General features: G+C 35.8%; 1 protein-coding gene across 3 annotated transcripts in view; it reads right to left on the bottom strand.

The window, feature by feature from the left end:
* Positions 1 to 5,024: 5,024 nt before the first annotated feature.
* LOC133870355 (uncharacterized) overlaps positions 5,025 to 20,435 on the bottom strand; it is a 33,649-nt gene continuing 18,238 nt past the window's right edge. For 2 of the 3 annotated variants that reach the window (XM_062307471.1, XM_062307456.1), the window contains 22 exons: positions 19,150 to 19,225; positions 18,375 to 18,505; positions 17,367 to 17,426; positions 17,122 to 17,191; positions 16,972 to 17,036; positions 16,828 to 16,889; positions 16,614 to 16,737; positions 16,479 to 16,536; positions 16,227 to 16,339; positions 13,062 to 13,139; positions 12,902 to 12,964; positions 12,664 to 12,759; positions 12,458 to 12,567; positions 11,432 to 11,621; positions 10,854 to 10,968; positions 6,825 to 6,937; positions 6,663 to 6,740; positions 6,212 to 6,277; positions 6,000 to 6,131; positions 5,808 to 5,864; positions 5,636 to 5,716; positions 5,025 to 5,324 (listed from right to left, as the gene is read on the bottom strand). In XM_062307471.1, coding sequence (XP_062163455.1) covers positions 5,274 to 5,324; positions 5,636 to 5,716; positions 5,808 to 5,864; positions 6,000 to 6,131; positions 6,212 to 6,277; positions 6,663 to 6,740; positions 6,825 to 6,937; positions 10,854 to 10,968; positions 11,432 to 11,621; positions 12,458 to 12,567; positions 12,664 to 12,759; positions 12,902 to 12,964; positions 13,062 to 13,139; positions 16,227 to 16,339; positions 16,479 to 16,536; positions 16,614 to 16,737; positions 16,828 to 16,889; positions 16,972 to 17,036; positions 17,122 to 17,191; positions 17,367 to 17,426; positions 18,375 to 18,505; positions 19,150 to 19,225 — 1,989 coding nt within the window. In that variant the 3' untranslated portion in view covers positions 5,025 to 5,273. The remainder of the gene's footprint in view (positions 5,325 to 5,635; positions 5,717 to 5,807; positions 5,865 to 5,999; positions 6,132 to 6,211; positions 6,278 to 6,662; positions 6,741 to 6,824; positions 6,938 to 10,853; positions 10,969 to 11,431; positions 11,622 to 12,457; positions 12,568 to 12,663; positions 12,760 to 12,901; positions 12,965 to 13,061; positions 13,140 to 16,226; positions 16,340 to 16,478; positions 16,537 to 16,613; positions 16,738 to 16,827; positions 16,890 to 16,971; positions 17,037 to 17,121; positions 17,192 to 17,366; positions 17,427 to 18,374; positions 18,506 to 19,149; positions 19,226 to 20,435) is intronic. The other variant, XM_062307464.1, reaches the window with a different exon arrangement.

Raw genomic sequence — 20,435 nt, 5'->3', positions numbered from 1 at the left:
AATTATAATCAATCAAATCTGATTGATTTGATTGATTTATTTGTAGCAGATTTGATAGTAATTAAATCACATTGATTGATTACCATACTTATCTATCCAAACCCTCGTATAAATAAGAGTCTGTTGTATTATTAAAACATAAAGAGAATATGTGTTTTATCCTGTGAACATAGGTCATAGACCGAACCGGATTCCTACAACTCAATCTCTAAAAAGGTAACATGTATACCTTAACATGTGAAAATTAAAATATGTGTTTTTTAATAACATGTGCTTCTCACATGCTTAGAGAACAAATATCACTTTTAGAGGTTGGAGCCTGGATTGTAGGAATTCTTACAACCAAGTTTGTATGAAATTTCTATCCATGTTGCGAAAAATGAAAGAAATTTCATACAAATTGGTTTGTAATAATTTAAGAGTGGCATGTTTACTTTAAGGCTCAAGTATGTGAGAAGCACATGCTTTCTTTTTAATACTATTAAAAAAGCATGTGAAAACTGAAAAACACATGCTTTTAAAAAAATGACAAAAATGTTTTACAAATCAGTTTGTAGGAAATTTCATACAACCCACATATAAAAGCGACATGTGTCTTTTAAACATGTGAGAAACACATGTTTTTTTATTAATGCTATTAAAAAAGCATGTGAGAAGCACATGCTATTAAAACAACATGTGTTTCTCATATGTGAAGGGACACATGTCAATCTTATATGTGTGTTGTATAAAATTTCCTACAAATCAGTTTGTAGGAAATTTTTGTCCCAAAAAAAAAATGTTTTTAATTTTCTCACATGCTAAAGACACATATATGTACTTCATACAAATCAGTTTATAAGAAATTTTTGTCATGTGAAAAAGCACAAAGATAATTTTGGATATAAATTTTCTTTAAACCAGATTATAGAAATTCCTCCAACCTAATCTCTAAAAATACTGTGTTTTTTTAAGCATATAAGAATCACATTTTTTTTTTAATATAAATATGAATTTTTAATATCATTTGATATCGTTGTATTGGTTGTTATAACATGTTGAAAGTCGGTGGTGCACTCAACCATGGCTCTTTTAGGATTTGATTATAATTAATTAATACATATTTATCCTACTTTTTAGGAATTGTCTGTCTTGCCCCCCATCGTAGTCTCTCCTCTTTCTTTTTTGAAAATCAGTCCTCACTAACTTTGCTTCACTTCCAGCCACCTTCCTTCGTGCGCGCCCTACTCTTATAAGTACCTCCTCTCCGCAGCCCTCACAGAATCCATCAGCACAACATGAACACGTCGCAAATTTCCTCAACACTCTCCCTCTTTCTCACTCTAACGTCTTCCATGTTTGGTTTACACAAGCAAGTTTACAAGCTAATTTGTCCGTCCGTCCTTTGGAATTATGTTATCTTTATTGCTACCCTTTTCAAACAGCTACTCAGTTGCTTGCTTCATCATCATTCTTTCCCTCAGGAGTACGAGGATGACATGGTCGATGGCAGCAACCAAGAGCTAAGCGTAGGCCTTTACAGCTGCGAGCCTGCAGGGTGTAGGAAAGAAATAGAATGTGCAGTGTGTCTTTGCAGAATTGAGGAAGGAGAAGAGATTAGAGAGTTGACATGTGATCATCTTTTTCATAGAGTTTGCTTAGACAGATGGCTTGGACACAAGCGTGTAACCTGTCCCCTTTGTCGCCGTTCGCTACTTCCATGGAGAGCTACCACTGAACTTGGGAGGGAAGTGCTGCTTTTTAATTACTGTTCTTTCAATTCCGGTGACCGCGAGACGTGGTGGTTGCGCTGAATTGGGTAAAAGCAAAACATGACAAAAAGAAAATTCCCCGTAGCAGATTAATCGTCCTCAGGTCAAATATCAAGTGATCATAAACCTGCAGATAATGATATGCCTAAAGATGAACACATGCACGCTTTCTGTCGCTGGAGTAGGATAGCATTTTTCATACTGTTTGAATTGAAATGTACTCTGTTATCTCTTTGTTATTAGGTACTTTTCTTTGCATTTATCACAAATATTGTACAGCTATACTGTATATCTATATAAATGAACCCATTGCCAGAAATAACATTTAAGCTGCCATTTCCAATTCAAATCTACTTTCTTACGGTTTAACATTTGAAATTGATAGTATTCGATCACTCAATAATTGGTATATCTAATGCTGTACAAGATACCGAATTATTTAAATTTTTCAAAAGAAGTATTAATATCGACATCATGTACATCATTAGGTGTATCAACTTTAAATCTTGACCATGATTTATTCATTTCATTTGAGAATGATCCGATCCTTAATTGTTCCTTGGACTCCAAGTCTCCAACATTTTTGGTTCTTCTGATCTCCTTTTGGTGAGAGAAGCTCTCCCTCTCTTTAGGTAGAGACTTCCTTCCTCCTTAGTGAGGCTTAATTCCGCTGGTGGTGCGGCTGTTAGGGGAGGAGGCCAGGGATATGGTTCTCCCTCCCGGCCTCCTCCATTCTGTCCCACCTATTTTCCTTTTTAGTGTTTTTTCACCCGTTTAGACTCTTTCACCCACACACATAATATCTTCCCTCCCTCTACAGCCGCCCTGCGCTCCTCTACATGTCATTTGCCTTCTTCACCGCTCAGCACTGGGCTGCATGCTTGCCTCCTTCACCTCGGAACTGGCCTGGTTCTTAGATCAGTTTTCTTCAAAGCGTCATTTACTTTCCTCCGTCAGTCTAACCTCTTCGACCTCCCAGTCGCCATCCTCTGATCCTCCGCTTGCCGCTTATGCACTAGTAATTAAGAGCCCTTCATACGCCATTCCCTTGCCTCTTCCACCCCCAATTCCATTGTAAATCTTCTTCTTCTTCTTCTTTCTCTTTTTTTTTTTTTTTTTTTTTTTTTTTTTCCGTTATTTGTTTTAAGTTTCTTTATCTTCTATTGTGTTTCTTTGGTTTTGTGGGTTTTAGTGATCTCCTTGTGCAGCTGTGCTATTGTTGTTTGATCATGTAGTGGAGAAGATAGTACTCCCTCTTTTTCGGCTCTTGCTTCAGATTTTGACAGTGCCCTTCCTGCTTCCGCTTCCTTCCGATGGTTGTTGCAGTTTCTTAGTTGAGAGTCAGATAGGGTTAAGGGACTTCTCAAGATTCGTGTTCCTTTTTATCTATGTCCATTTTGCTTTAGTAACTACTTTATTCAGCCCTAATTAAAGAGGACCAAGTTACTTGCTTGGCCTATTTCTTATTATTTAGTTATTTTCTACATTGTTATTTTTCTTTTGGATATGTTATTGGGAAGTCCATCTTTTTCTCAATGTTTTGATCCTTTCTAACCCTTTTCCAATTGGTTTATACCGAGTATTGGTCATGAAGCATGCATGTCTAAGCAAGGTGACCACTTTATAACAGTCGGGTCAAGGATGGCCGCGGTCCCATACCTATCTACGGATATTCAATTCTACCTAACATTTAGGCATACACACGTAATCCTCCATAGAGAAAAGTTCGTAGAATTGAGACAAACTTTACAGTACGTGAGTCAGGTGTGATTCCTAGATCAAATATTCTTCCAGCTAGCGTGGTGGAAAATGGAAATCTTGTGAAGCAAGGAATAGAAAAAAATAAATAAGTTATAGGCGCCAGGCAGCATGCGCCAATATTGCTTTATACAAAAGAATCTTGTGTTCTTATCTCTTTCTTTCTTTTTAGTCGTCTAATCATCTATCTCTTCTCTTTCTATCCACATGCAGGGCAGGGAGATAAATCTATCAATGGAAAAAGGTGTATCGATCATGGTGTCAACGTTCAGTGCTTTGAGGTCTTGTGGTGTGGGGCTTAATTGGCTCAAGTGCACCATGCATGCCACGAGCCTCCAAACTGTCTCTGTTACGTACTCAGCTTCTCAGCTTTCATTTTTCCAAGTCAATTTCTTTTTTACGTTTTCATTTTTCACGTGGTATGTCCGATCCCTTTGACATTTCATAACAAAGATATATATATAGGAGTCATAGGACTTTGAAGTCCATTTCTCGAAACATTTCTTAATATTTCATTAAAAAAAGAAAAGAAGGAAGAATATTCGGTAATATGCAAAGAGTAGTACTGCTAGACATATATAATCCTTTTATAACCTTTTGAAACGTGTTAATTAATATGTGATTGGAGCCAAAAGTTGTAAGCATTTTACACCCTCTAACACCCATTAATCTGACATGTACGTGTCAAAAGTTGTAAAAAAAAAAAATTGCGAAACAGTTGTATGTCAGGTAGTTTTTAACACGTGTCCGTCTGCATGTAATTGGAGCGAACATTTGTAAGCATTTAACTTTCTTTAACACTCTTCAATCACATATATACTGATGTGTTAAAAGTTGTAAAAAAGTAAAATTGTAAAAGAATTTTTAGTCTAGCATTTTTCATTTGAAAAATAATAATGCTACACGTGCATATAATTTTTTTTACAACTTTTAACACGTTTTAGCAAATGATTGGAGACAAAAGTGCGTCACCTTAGTTTATCTAGTATATATATTGATATTAATCATATGAGCTTAAGCTCAGACAAGGATTAAATATTAAAAAAAAAAAAAAAATTGAATTGAAAGATAAAATCCAGACGAGAATTAACACTGGTGCAATTTTTGGTTTAGCTTTTTTTTTTTTCCAGGGGCAGTTGGGGTTGGGGGTAATTAAAGAAATAAATATCAACTCCATTAATTGGCAATATCGATCCCTAATATCTCTTATAAATTAAATGGTAGTCAAATTTAGAAACGTATCAAAGGGTTCAAACTTCGAAAAAAGATTAAGAGCACTAACAACTTCTCTTTTATTTTCTTTGACTTTAAGAGATTCTTTTTACTTTTCTATTCAAATAAACTCTAGGATAAGTTCTCTTATTTTTGTCCTGTACATCAAAATCATTTCTTAATATGTTTGATGTACCAAACACTGTTCATTTAGTAACCTATATATATATATATTACTATTTTCTTTCTTCGTCTGTAGAAACTGTTTAAATAAATTACAAAAAAGGGAAAAAAATCATAATATACGCATAAGAAAATGTTCAATCAACACTCAGCACTGAAGCTAAATCCAAAATTGCAAGTCTCAGTCTAAATGTTAAAAATACATTTAAGGAAACCAAAAGGAAAAGAAAATTACAGCTTTAAAAACTCAAACCTATAGTCTTTCCTCCCTTGGCAGCTGCGGCAATTATATATGTATAGATAGATATATTTGTTTTCAATCAACGAATGGAACAGCATCCAACAATGTAGACATACCAAACATAGTCATCAGCGATTCAGTACCATCTGTATAGCATCTCGTTCGGGCTGTGTCAAACTCTGTGGTATCAAAAGTAAAACAGGATATCACTTATTTTAAGTTAGTTATACACACCAAAACAACACAAGGGGGGGAAAGAATATGATCCTCTCCATTTCATGATGATAATTTAAACTTGGTGCATTTAATGGTGTATATGATTTTACATTATTTAAATTTTTTAAAAGACGTGCTAATATTGACTTCATGTACACCGTTAGATGCATTAACTTTAAATCGTCAGCATGAAATGGAGATGACCCTATTGAGGGGGGGGAGGAACTCCACTCTAATAGATGCTTGCAACTGCCTGACTGAGAATTTAAAGCACCTGGCAAAGGTTCCCAAATAGCTGTCTGTCGTGCTGACAAAAATTCACAAAGAAATCTCCAAGATAGTGAACCAGATTAATCTGTCAGGGGCAATCAAGTAATTAAAAATATTGAAAATGATTGACATCAAAAATATTTGTAAAAAACAGAAACTTTGAATCCAGACAACACCTGATTAAGGGGATCCGTAACACTTAGTTGGTCATCTTGATATTCATCCTCTTGGTCCTTGAAATTTTCAACCAATTTTAACCAGAAATCCAGGAAAAAATATAAATAAGAAAAAAACTGAAGGGAAGGAAAATGAAAAAGAGCAGACATATATTTGTAAACAACAGGAAAGTTATCTTGTTCCTTTCAAACCTTGTTAAATACTTTTTCCATTGCTTCAAGATGTTTGTATGTCGGTCTACCAGATGATGTAGTACTCAGTGAATGAAGCAAATCTTTATCAGTTTCCACATCCCCAGTTTGAACTTCTTCCCAGTCACTATCCTAATATACAATTGGTTCAAACCTTTTAGTTCCAATAACCAGTAACATGGATCTAAACAGCAGGTTATCAAACTAACTACCTCATCATCATCATCCAAATGTTGTTCTTGGATTTCAATTAATGCATCCGCCAACAACGCCAGCATCTGCATAACCCAGGGGAAAGAGCGAAAAGGATTGTAAGATCTTTCAATATATTCAAGTTTATCCAATTTAAACATATAATTTCTGATTTGAAAAAGAAAGATTGTTTGGGAAGCAGAGAACAGGCTTTCAGCTTTCTCCATACCTTAGGCTTGTTAAAAGCACAAGAATAATCAGTAAATTGCATCTATAATACACAGAATATCAAGCTTCTTAAGAGCACAATTCTGCACAGGTGCTCATGATGTACAGAAACTAAATGACTGGAGATAGAAAGCTAGCACCGCCTTTAAAATTTGCCAAAGATATTACTCATCTGGCTTGAAAAGCAAACATGTCCATCCAAAAATTAATTCTTAAACGTGAGGAAATACAACCTAAAAGTACCTTTGCAGGAAGCGGCACCATTGTCCACTGATCTGGAGTTAATTTAGCTTTTGAGCGTGTGGTTATCCCCGTGGCAGACTTGTCCAAAAACAAAAATTAACCAAAAAAATTGAATCAATAAGCACATTTGAAAACAAAATGTACTTAAAATTATATTCAGACCTGAATTAGGTGGCCTTGGACATTAATTTTTGCCAGTTCAGTATGCCTCGTGGAAAGCAACAATGCCAAAGCACTGGTCGTGACTTTAATCTGATATGCCCCCTGAATCTCACCTGCACTCAAGTACAAAGAGGAACAAATTGTCACTTCAACAATATGCAGGAAGCAACCAGATTGTTTTGTTTAAATATAGTTTTATTTAACTTTAGCAGTCCGTGATATTTCTATAATTTTCAGAATTTCCAGATATGGGCTGTACTTATGGATTGTGGTTATTGTTGTGGGTTTTATACCTAATCAGATTTTATTTGCTATTTAGTTTGGGCTTAGTAGTCAAAACCTGTAGAGTCCAGATCTTATTAGGCATCTATAAATATTGACACAATGCTTTCAATCAATAATGAAAACAAATCTACGAGAATAGTAGGCAAAAAATACTCTTCAGGATTGTGTAATCCAACCTTATCCAAGCTGATGCCGAGGAAACCCTAGGTGAGATGTTTAGGGAAAACTATTGCGATGCTTCGATCTCTATTCTTCTTCTTCTCATTTTCCATTTTAATTCTTCCCCGTTTTCAATCCAATTTTAGCGAACCCAAGCCTAAATTGTGTTCTCATCTTTCCACAAAATCCAAATCTTGGAAACCCAAAACCACCCATACGAGAACATTGTTCTCGTGTTACTGTTCACATACCCTAACAAAAACCCGGAAACTTCTCTTCCTTGTAATGCCCGCAAACCCAATTCCTTTCTTTACTCTACTAGAACCCCTAAAATTCTTAACTTTTACCTAACTTTACCATCATAAAACCTTAACCCCAACCCATCCTAAACCCTACAACAAGTTCCAGTCAAGAAATTCTCACATTCGATTTGGTATTGCAATATTTGTCCGGCATCACAAGCTTTTTGCTAATCAAAACAGAGTTAAAGTGAAAATGACCCATACCAATGTTGCTTCAATAAATACTAAAACAAGAGCAACAAATAATCAAAGCTACCAATAAGACAAGAAACAGATAAATGGAAAACCTGCAAGTTAAATGAAAATAAGGATGTTCTCTATGTTTGCACATTTGCTTATAAACATGCCCAAGCAAAAGGAAGCCAGTTTTATTTAAATTTATTTTATTTACTTTTAGGAGTCCAGGGTATTTTTGTGATTTTATCTTTTAGACCTAAATTGTACTATTGGTGCATTAATTTTTTTTGGGTCTTCATGTATTTGTAGGAATTTATTTAGAGGTTCCATTAGTTATTTCATTTAGGTTTTGTAGTTAAAGCCCAAAAGTTCAAGTCTCATCAGGCTCGAGTTCAATTCTTATTAAGAATCCAAGTCTCATTAGGAGTTTTCTATAAATAGTAATGTAACCCTTTTAATTCAATAGAGAAAACAAGGTTTCTGGAAATTTTGCAGCAAATATACTCTTGAGGATTGTATTATACAATCCTTTCCTGAGGTATGATCGATGCCAAGGAAACCCTTGGTGTGATGCTTTGGAAAACTAGATATGCTACCTAGATCTATCTTCTTCTTTTCAGTCTCTTTAATTTCTAGAAAAATTAAAACTCTTCGACCCTACAATTTGAAATTTATTTCTCACCCTTAGAACCCTAAAATTTATGAGAAAAAAACCCTAGCATAACTCATCTTGATTAGCATCCAAAACCACAAAACCAAATCTGCTACAGTTCCGTGCTAGTGTTAACAGCCCAGGAGCAGCCACCCGAACTCTAAGTTTTGTTTCTTTGTTTCATCTCCAATGCATACCTATCCCTTCTATCATTACAAACCCTATATTCCCTAATATTTTTAAGCCTTTTGCCACCAAAATTCTAGCCCTAGCTCATCCTAAGCCCTAAAACAAGTTGTTGTCCAGAAACTTCTACATGAAATTTGGTATCAAAGTTTTGTCCTGAATCAAACCATGTATGTAGAATTCAAAACCCAGTATATGATAAATGAAAAAATGCAAGATGGAGCATCCCTGTGTACATCACGAACATAATTATTGTGGAAAATGAGGTCATGGAGCTGGAAAGACCCACTGGCATCATGAGGTCCACCAGGTGCCTACACCCTAAATGACGTGGATCGACTGGAGACAAATTGTCACTCAAAGTATCATTTGATATATTTGCATCACATTCAAGCTTTGAGGTTTTAAATTATTCTCAACTTCCCAATGATTTAAATATCTTCCAGTAGTCACGTAAAAGTTTCCAATAGTTGTAATTAATATATCATATTAGAATGAATTGGTCAAGTTAAGGGAAATCAATCCTCTTATTGGAAAGGTTAGCATCTTTCCTGCTAAAGTTTCATAAAATATTATTCTATTCATTGTAAAGTATCTATAAACACAATTTAAATGCTATAAATGGTGACAACCTCCTCTTGCAGCCTCAGATTCCATTTTCTACTTTTACGGGTGCATTGACATATGTATCTGCTTTTTATTCTTCTCCTCGTCTTTTTTTGCTTCTGTTTCTTCTCTTCAACAGAGACATCCATTCATATATTTCTTCCGTACTTTGATCGCACCTCCTTTGTCACCATTTTGTGACATTATCATTTATTAAAATAAAGTAATCTGAAGTTTAAATCATAAATTTCAGTGCTTAGAGTTAATATCAAAGCAAAGGAACTTTCCTCTCTTGGTTCTCTTGAATTTTATTTTATTTTATTTTTTTGGAGTTTTTGTATCTGATTCCCAACCATTTGGATGTGAAAGGTAATTTCTTTTAGGGTAGAAGCCTACGATACTCTTACATAGGCAGAATACTTAGAAGAGTATCATATGGGCCACTGGCCAAAGTAGTTATTTTTTATCTCAATGAAATCTCTTCTTTTGGTAATAACCCCCCCCCCCCCCCCAACACACACACACACAAAAAGTCAATCTTTGATCTAAGCATAGAATTAACACTAGGGATTAAGGGCATTTGAAGCCCTAGCCCATTTGGGAAAGCTTTCGAAAAGTGTTTCCTATTTTTGAAAAGTTCAAGAATTGTTCGCAAAATGTGGGGGCCACATCTGGAAAAGCGTTGACTATGAGGGCCACGTTAAAAACTTGTTTGGATAAAAACTTTGATAAGTGTTTTTGAAAATATGTTTTCAAAACATAAAAGAAACAAAACAAGAAACCAAAAATAAAAAAATAAAAGAGCCTACCAGAGGCTAGCTCACACGGTATAGCCACCAGATAGATCCAATGGCCACATGGTGACCACCAGTTCTAGTGGCCACGCGGTGGTGGCTGCCACTAGACTGTTCTGGCAGCCACAAGGTAGCCGCTAGACACATGTGACACTGGTTTCATTTTTTTTTTTTTTTTTTTTCGTAAAAAAAGTTTTCCTCCAAACTGGGATGAAAGAATTTCCTCCAACCTACTTATTAAACTTAAATGTGTCTAAAATGCATGCATTTTTAATAGAGATGTGATTCTCACATATATTTTTAAAAATGCATATGAGAATCACATGCATTTTGGACACATGCCACTTTAATGGAGTAGGTTGGAAGAAATACTTCCAACCTAGTTACCAAACACGTTTTCAAGAAAATAATCAACAAAAACCTTTTTTTGGTTTTGATTTTGTGTTTTGAAAAAGTGTTCTCGAAAAGGAAAAATGAAAATTATTTTTTGTGGAGACCACATTTGAAAACTTGATTCGATAACAATTTTTAAAAATGTTCTGTTTTCAAGAAGAGAAAATCGTTTTTTTAAACGGTTGCCAAATGGTATCTACTAGTTTCACATACTTTGTACTTCTAGCCTTGTAAAAAAGGGTTTGTAATAATGTCTTATTAGTTACCTCCCTAGTTCACTATCCATGCACAATGAAACCCCTAAGCAGTTTCTCTTGATTAAGTATATTAGCAAGCACAACAAAGCCACTATGAAACTCAATCTGAATGACCCATTCATCATTAAAGCTTAAATAAATGTGTGATAACTCATATTGCCACTTGAATACATTTGCATACCTCTCTAAAAGCAAACAAGTGCATGGGGAATACCTACCTTGCTGCTTCGTCCATTCTGACATTACATAAGTAAAGGAGTTATCATAGCCTTCAGCCGGGATGCTGATTAGCAAATCAATAAATTGTTCAACATTTGGGGCACTCATATGAACCTGCATTTTAGAGGGAGAAACATTTCAAAATCAATCCACCAAAATTATGTGCAGGTGCCTAACTTCTGGACCACAACTGAAATTGGGAAATGTTGGGGAAATTTGCCAAGAAAATCCATAGGTAAGGTAGGAACCACAAAAGATTAGGGGTGGAACCAAGTTTCAGCAATTTTAAAAGCAAGTACAGTAAGAATCGAATGTGAACAGCCAAGAAGTTCTAGTTTAGAGATTCTCTCATGCAATTTTCTTTTCTTTCTTTTTCTCTCTCTTTTTTTTTTGTTAATAGGCTTTTAGTCATAAATACCACTACCCGAGAATACGAAAAAGTAAGCAATTCAAAAGAAGAAATAAATCGCAAGTTCACCGTCATTCTAATCAACAACATTAGATAACACTAAATGCTAGCCTACCAAAAATAAGCTTAGTTAAGACAAGATGAAGTTAAAAAGTTAAAGGGAATTACTAATCTAGCAAAAACAAGTAGCAATGAGCTTCTCAATCCCATTATTTGAACAGATTGCATCCGTCTAACAAGAGCAGCAACCAGGTCTCTTATATGCAGTGACATTTGTGAGGGAAGATGCAATATAAGTTGCAGAATGTAGCTTCCAACAAAAAGAGAACCAGAGCTTTCCAATTCAGGGTCTAGAAGTCTGCATTCCAATTCCCAAATTTCAGCATCCAGAAACCAGAATCTATGAAAAAATTATAGTATAATATTGATATTTATCATGACAAATTAACAGGAATATCAATGTACTACTAGAAAACCCATAAGAATCAATATAGAAAGAACAAACATAATTCCAAACCATTGTGTCACTTCACTATGCAAGATATGATGTCCTATACATTTTTTTTTTATAAGTAATATGATGTCCTATACATAGAAGAGGACAAACTCAGAATAAGCAATGAAAAAGTCTGCTTGCTAGAGCATCCAGCAAAAGAGGTGATCAAGAAATGGGAATGTAAAATCTCTATATTTCACTCAGCAAATAAGAAACCAAGTTGAAATGGACAAACTAGATACAATGAGTACATTTTCTCACGTCAGTTATCACATATCCATAATCAATCAGGACATAGTATACAAAAAAAAAAAAAAATAGAGCTTTCATTTGTTATTCAAACGTGAGCACACAGGCAAAAAAAATATATATACAACATGCTATTAGAATGACGAAATGGTTGAATAAATAGAGCTAGTCCCAAAGCTTGAGCCCTTTTTAAGCCCCTGACCACGTGTGGTTTGGATAAATTTACGAGTTTGGCATCATCATGAATTTGTAAAAACTAAAACACTAAAAGCTTTTAGATGCAAATAATCAATAATGAAAAAGTATCTACTTTATGCTAGTCCATAAGAATAGCTTTTCTGTTTCAACAAGTTAGTTCAGCACAACATTTTCAACTTTTGACTACATTAACAAGAGCTTTCAAACTCTCCAGTGGGATTACTTAATGAAGGAAATTACTAATCAATTACCTGGAAGCTGCATCAAGTAAACTTCTCATAGTAAATCCCGAATCACCACCCCAAGTGAGCACTTCTTGTCTTCCCCCAGACACAAAAGCAGCTAAACATTCTGTCGCATTCTGGTCAATATTGAGGCAGCATAGTAAGGTCATTTCAACATTTTACATATGCAGCAAAGGTATAGGAAAATGAGGCATCAAGAAAGAATAGATAACCTGCATTTCACTATGATCGTCACTTTGCAGGACTATCCTGATAACAGGATTAAAACAGGCATCATATACTGCTTGCACTACATAAGTAGGAGCATTCTGTACAACGCCAACACAAAGTGTAGTTAGCAAAACATGTGAATACTATGATAATGAGATTATTCTGCCACTTTAATTGTAAAAAGCTGAAAAGCTGATAGTGAGAGAAAACAATCAGACTATCTTGCCAAATTTAACTTGCCTTCAAAAGCATATTTATCAGATCCAATGATCCTGCTACTAATCCATCAGGCTGCTGTTGGGGCTGACAATAACCATCGAATGCATCAGAAACAGATAACCTAACAACTCTTGTACAACCAGCAAAACATTTACATTGAGATAACTCCTACAAGCCGTACTTTGTCCAAGATTGGCCCAATGTATGGCAAAACTCGGGATACCAGTGGATGTATACAACCAGGAGAATTTTTTATTGCCTGAGGTAAAAAATAAAATAAATAGTTAACATAATATAAACAGATACATTTTAATCATGAACTTTTCTAAGTTGTAATTGCAAATGACGATCATAAATTAGCATAATGAAAAACCAGACTCCACATCCAAAATTTTTACACAGAACTGTCACCAGTCACTACAACTAAATCACGAGGGTAGTTTAGGCTAACCACAAACATTTGGAAAATGCAGAAACTTCAATACCAAAACCAAGTTTGTTTAGAACCAATATTGGAAGCATCAAGCAGATCGTATATTTTAGCAAAAGCAAGGTTCAAATACAAAGTGGTCAGAAATGGCAGTACTGTAGATTTGGCTTGCACATTTAACAAAAACTATCCCCAGTTTTTATCCAGTCAACTATCCCCATTGTCACAAAAACTTTCAAGCTCTTACTCTGCTTAGAATGACCTAGCAAAATCTTTCCTATATGTTTTGGTGATTCATGTATTCCAAATATTATTCAAGAAAAAGAAACTTGAACTCCTTAGTCAATAGTCAACAGAATAAAAGGTTGACCTTAGAGGTTACACAAAGATTATCTAAAGCTTTAAGCAAGGTTTTACCACTTCCTAAACCCTACAATAATTCTCAAAAATCTTTTAAGAACTGAAAATTTGAAAACTTGTATCTCCAAAAACTACCTAATTAGCCTTTATACAAACTGAATTAAGCCTCAATCCTGAGCAAACTAGGTAGGGCTGGGCACACCAGCCCCCTCAGTTAGATAGCCAGCCATTTCCAATGGGGAACCGACTGGTATCAGTTGTCCAGAATTCACCCCAGCCTGAGAGGAAAAAAAATAGAAACAGATTGCTTAGGGGTCACTACCAAACCATACCAAATTGTTGGGTGCCAGTGGATGGTCGGTTTAATCAATCCATAAGATAATATCACATCAAGGGATGATGGAATAGCTAAAAATTGGTACCATGCATCGGACCTTTTTAACAGAGAATAATTGTGAACAATTTGCAGGCAAAAACCAAATAACCTAAAAAGATATGTTTTTTTGATAGGTAATGAAAGAGGAAAAAGAGATGTTTTGGAGCTTGAACAGCATTTTCCCTTAAAAAAAAAAATCAAACAAAGAAAAATGAAACAACATAATTGAGCAAAAATATTGATAACCCAAAACCAAACAAACCCTAAATTTTCAAGGGTGTCATATTGTAAGCGTAGTCACCATGCCCATCTGGCATTTGGGGGTGTGAGACAATGTCCATCGGGAGGTTGAAACCATGACTATGAGCATGCCAATTGAGAGAGGACAGAAGCAAAGAGGTGAGGACAACATAGTTTCAAAGAGACAAAGCAAGCAAGGCAGAAAGGGGGTTGCAAGAGAGAGAGACAGAGAAATAGATGTAGCAACTATGGTTTCGGCATTAGAGGTACAGCAGCGAGGTTTAGTCCATGCTAGTAGATTTTCAACGAACGGCAACAGGTAGAGTATTCTTCAGAAGAGAGGTTCAGATTCTGGAGATTGTTTGTCATGTGATGTGTGGCACCAATATCCGGGTACCAATTTTCTTCAGGAGGCAGTGAAGGCAAGGAGTAATAGGCTTGAGCATTCGGATATGCTGAAAGGGGCTGTGCAGCTAGAGCAGGATCCGGACATTCGTAACATCTAGGAATAGCGTGCCCAATCTTGCCACAGAGTTGGCAGATTAGCCGAGAAGGTGCATCAGGGTCTTGTGAGAAGTAACTGCCTCTGCCACGGCCACCGGAAGAGGATCCTCTACCTCAAAAAGTGTTGCAGCCTCGTCCACGATATCCTCGGCCACAAGACATAGGAGCCCGAGTAGAAAGATTAGCCATTGGTAGTGAAGGCTCAATGGAAGATAGGTTGTGTTCTATCCTCATCTCATGGGCAAGAAGATGACCATAAATTTCATCAAAGGAGAGAGGATCCAACCGAGTGGTTATGGATGTAACAAACAGATCATACTCTGATCCGAGGCCAACAAGTAGGTAGGAGATGCTTTCAAAGTCATTAAGATGTTGTCTGGCAGCAACAAGGTTGTCACACATGGTTTTAAAGGATTGAAAATATTTTGTGATGGAAGAGCTACCTTTCTTGGCCGTGGCAAGCCGATAGTGGATCTGCATAACATGAGATCATAGAGACGAAGGTCATCCAAAGTTGATGTGAAGTTGCACAACCGACGGCATGAACGACAAGCGGTTCGGTGAGCGTGGAGATCAACACGCTAAGCAGCATTTGATCACGTTGACACCAGGCAAGGAATTCCGGATTTGAAATGGTTGCAGGGGCACCGGAAGTGGTGCTAGTATTCTGGATGGTCTGAGCTGGAGGCTGAGAAGTGCCATCCAGGAAGCCATACACATCTTGGGCTTTAACTTAAGCCAGAATTTGAGTTCTCCAGCTAGGAAAGTCGTTGTTGGAGAGTTTGATGTTCAAGGTGTGATTCATAATTGGAACAGTGAAGATAACATTGGAAGAAGAAGGGTTTGAGGAGGTCTATTTCACAGAATGAGTAGGGGATGAAGCGGTAGAAGAAGCCGTGGAGTTAGACATGATGATGAAAAAAAAAAAAAAAAAGACGTTAGTCTATAGGGGCTCTGCTACCATGTAGAATTTCATAATACTTTGGCTTTCAAGCTTGCTCATCTACTGAGTGTATATTGAAGTATATATAGAATTTACACGATAAGCCTCAACTTCTAATATTCTAATCTAACACAAACTCTTAAACAGAATTCTAATTACAAGTAAACCTCCTCAAGATAATCTTATCCTTATCAACTGGTTGTGTTATCAACACTCACTAGGAGGTAGATCAACCGGGAGTCTTATCAGCACACTCACTAGGAGTCTTAAAAGATTGATACACACTAGGATTGTGCTGTGCGCTAATAAATACCAGGTCACAAATTAGCACATCATTAATCACTTTGTCAGTGATGTTCCCCCAATCTAAAAGAGTGATAATTACAAAAGAAACCAAGGAACTCTATGGAAATATAGCGAGCATGCACAAACAAGATGAATGAAGGCATCTCAGCTTGTTATGACAATCATCAACAACGTTCAACACTGTTACCTCCAGAACCTCAAGTGCATCAATGCTGATAAAAGGATCTGAAACATGCAATGCCCACAAATTAAGTATTATGGGAGAGATGATGGGCTCCACAGATGCCGATGCTTCTTTGCCTAGATGAGGAAAAAACAAAACATGGAAGTAACCAGCAAGAAACTATTACACCGGCCTAAAATAAAACTGCAACATTCACTACGGACTTAAAAAGAATTCACACAATTCATCATTAAAACCAAATCCCTAGAAACCCACCTGCCCTAATTGCAGCTTGCAGTGTTTCGAGTACCAGGTGCAAGGTTTCATCAGATGCCTGAAAAGCAGAGTTAAAACAGCTACCAAAAGGAACTTCAACTATAGAGCACAAAAGATATACTGGAAGTACATTACATGGTTAAGAAGACCTGTAAGTGAAGAAAATAAATCCATCAATTGGGGTGGAATAATTTCATTGTTTGCTTCAGGTAGGAGCTGGGAAAGTGCCCGGCAGGCACCTACTTTTACAGGTGGGGGCCTGTTAACAGAATAACGTCAGCATATGTTTATTCCGCTCTCAATTAATATGCTGATATATATATAGAGAGAGAGAGAGAGGTAGGTATACAAATCCATGCCAATTGCCTTGATAGCAGCGTAGAGGAAGTGATCAAGTACTTCACGGCTCATCTATACGTAATCAGAAATTACATAAAAGACTTTTCTAAAAGAAATGATCGTAGGGAAGGTAAGGAAGTATTGTAATCGTTACCACAGAGGAGAACTTAGCAACTGATGTGAAAATACGAGCATAAAGAAAGGGACACTCATGTACCCCTGCACAACAAAACAATAATACCAATTGTGTTCATAGATAATGATTTGAATCCACTAATGGGGAGGGGACAGAGAGAAAGTTCACCAATTCCAATGTCTTCAGTAATTATTTGCTCCAGAAGGTTTCCTACGTCAACTCCGGCCGGTCCTGATACCTGTAAAGTATATTACATAAATATATTAATATAATACATCAAGTGGATCCTGCCAACAAAAGATCTTGCATGTTATCAAGAACAAAAGATGGTCACTACAGGCTGTGCTCATCAGAACCCAACCAGAGCACAAAAACCACCCTCTTGAAATAAGTATAATCTAAAAAGCACAAACCTCTAATTCAACCAGTTGTTCTGAAAGAGATGCCAATGCAAATAGAGTAGCCTCCCTCATCTGGGAATATTACCATGCAAAAGTTAAGTGAGAAGAATAGAATGAACAAAGAAAACAGAAGAAAAAAATGATGAAAAAGTGGCTTTTTTTAGTTGGATAGCTGCACAGAGAAACTTTTAACAGTGGATAATCCCAGAAAGCGCAACAATGTTGTAGTTGATTGCTGCTTTATGTGCAAAACCTAGGGAAGAGATATTTGATCAACTTTTTCAGTTTGATATGCGGTTAGGGAGTCACTAATCCCTACTTTATTTGGGATCTGCGTTATGCCACAGTTGGTGGAATATCATCATGGAAAGCCATACCTTTAAGCCTCATGTGCAGTATTTGAAAGGGGATTCTTGGACTTTTGAAGGAAATGAAAGTTGAAAACTTAGATTGAAAGCTTTATTATTGAGATCTTTATTCAATTGGAAGAAAGTGATGGAGGCCTTTTCTTCTGTATCTTGGATTTTTTTGGTTATTTTATTCATTTTCTTCTTAGCATCTATTTTGTCTAGTTGGGCTAGAGCCTTATTTTTCATAATGAAACTTTTATTACTAACAAAAAGAAAAGTTCTTCAGAAATGGTAGAAGAGAATGCAAATTTTGCCACTTATACCTTGGCAAGCAGAGTCTTTGAAGAGAATCATAAGCATGGTCAGAAAAAGATTTAATACAGCATGTGTTTTGATGGGAGTCAAATCTTTAAAGGGGTTGCACAGGGGGGTTGAAAGGCCTCCGAAATAAATAAATAAATAAATAAAAATATATATATATATATATTAATGAATAAAGAATATCTTAATGACTGGGAAAAATCCAGATTAAAGACCGGCTATTGATATTCAACTAGCATATTTCAGCAGTCTACAATCTTACAAACCTACTACAGCTCTTTGGCCATATCCTATTACAGGATAATTCCGTCACCATTAACGTATATACATGAACACATCCTTTACTTACCCTCCACCACACTGTAGAACCAGCAGCTTTTTCCTGTTGAGACTCAATGAATCGCCTTTTTGCAGCATCCATGATGGCATCAATTCCTTCACCGCCAAGACTATTGACAACCTCTTCTAGTAAAAGTGCACCTGCAAAAGGCAATTTTATTTAGGTAAAACTGTCACAAAAGCTCATGTAGCCTCCGAAAAAAGGAACTGATATAAAGACTCATAAAATAAATAAAGGTTCGTGTCTTTAAAATTGATACGGCCATATCTATGGCATATGCAACAAAAAAACACTAGTAACTAATCAAATTATAATATTTAAACTAACATTCAGTAGTAGAAATGCCTTTTTTTTATATGAGTAATTGGCCCTAAGGGGAGGGAGAAGGGGAGATTCGAACTAGTGATAGCCGCTGCATGAGGCGTGGTCCCCCTAGGGGTAAGGAATAGAAAATATTATCAGATTTAAGTAACATACATTCAGTAGTTCTATATGTCCATTATATTTTTCATTGAGATAATATCTTGTCAGCATGCTTCACTTTCATGATAATTCTACATTCTCCATGATTTTTATTGGCTTCCCAAAGCTTGTGTTTATCATTTCTCCATTTCCAAAATGATCATAATCATGCAAACTAAAATAACAATTAACACAGACAATTGCACCAATATATTGGAACCCTTCTTTAAGTTTACACACCACACAAATATAGTTGTATGTTTGTGTGTCTGTCTCTTTAGAACAATTAAGTAATTACATAAACAGCTTGGTAATTTCTTACCGGAGACACGACAGCTGTAAGTGATATCATCCTCATCAGCGACAAATTGGTTAGCATCTACTGACCAATTATGTACCTAAAGAAAAGTTATTTTTGAGAAGAAGAAAAAAAGAATATATTAAGAGAATTGAACATTTTAAGTAACAGTAGACCTGACAGATTCAACGATTCGACTGGATAAAATTGAAAAAGAAGAAGAAGAAGAGAGATTCGCAAAAAAAATCTAATCAAAAGCGTACCACAAATGTAACGCCACAGTGTTGAGATTTGGAATTTTAGTTTTTGAGGATATTGAACCAAGAATATTGAGTATTGTTTTTAATTTGAGCAATATTGTTAAATGTTAAAATCCTATGCTGTAAGGACATATTTGGAGTATTATAGACAATGTTTTCCCATGCAAATTATGGGTCACATGCAAGAAGCTTGTAGCATTTTAATTGGATGGACTTTTGGGTGAAATTAAAGGGAATTTTTGAGCTTTGGCCCCAGAAGACGCTATAGTAAAAATGCTTGTATAGCCCTTGGTTCAAAATTCACTTTTTCTTTCTTAAACTTCTTTCATATTTTCATATAAACTTAGAGCATCCAGGTCATCGTCAAAATTTCTTTCATTACTATTTCAGTACAAAAGGCAATCACTGTAGATCACAAGCAATATGAAGGCCTAAACCCTAGCCATGTTCTAACACCCAAGCACAAACTTTTCTATACTACATGGCGATGAGTCCTACAATAACCTGTGGTTAGTTGTTTTGTAGTCATTCCTTTTGTAACTGTCATGATGACTTCTGCAGGACCAAACAGAATTCCTTTAATTACTATTCAAAGCCTTTTAAGCAAAATAGTCTATTTTGTGCAATTTGCAGTTACTGACAGATCAATCCGACGAAATTTAAAAAATTCAAAAAAAAAAAAAAAGGGTGAAAGGGGAAGGGGAAGTAAATTGTACTTTCCCTTCCCAAACTACAAGCACAACTGTAATGGCTGCTCAAGAGTTAAAATTCCGTTGACTCAAAAATTTCCATTAGAATTAAAGTGCAACCCTCATATGACTTTCACATGGCCACAAAAGGGAAGAAAAAAAAAATGCCATTTGATATTATGATTTGATAGCACAAGCATGCTAAACTTCACATAGATTATTCCGAAACAGTTTGTTAAAAAGCAGCATGATTATCAATCTTTTTCATTCCAAAATTTTAGTGTCATAAGCAAAAAAAAAAATTTAATAACTTTAGCATCAAAGGCAAAAAGTTCGCGGTTCAAATGATTGAGATTGCAGA

This window comes from Alnus glutinosa, chromosome 1 (genome assembly GCF_958979055.1).
Source record: "Alnus glutinosa chromosome 1, dhAlnGlut1.1, whole genome shotgun sequence".
Classification (NCBI taxonomy): Eukaryota; Viridiplantae; Streptophyta; class Magnoliopsida; order Fagales; family Betulaceae; genus Alnus; species Alnus glutinosa.
This window is presented reverse-complemented; position numbering and strand designations above follow the sequence as displayed.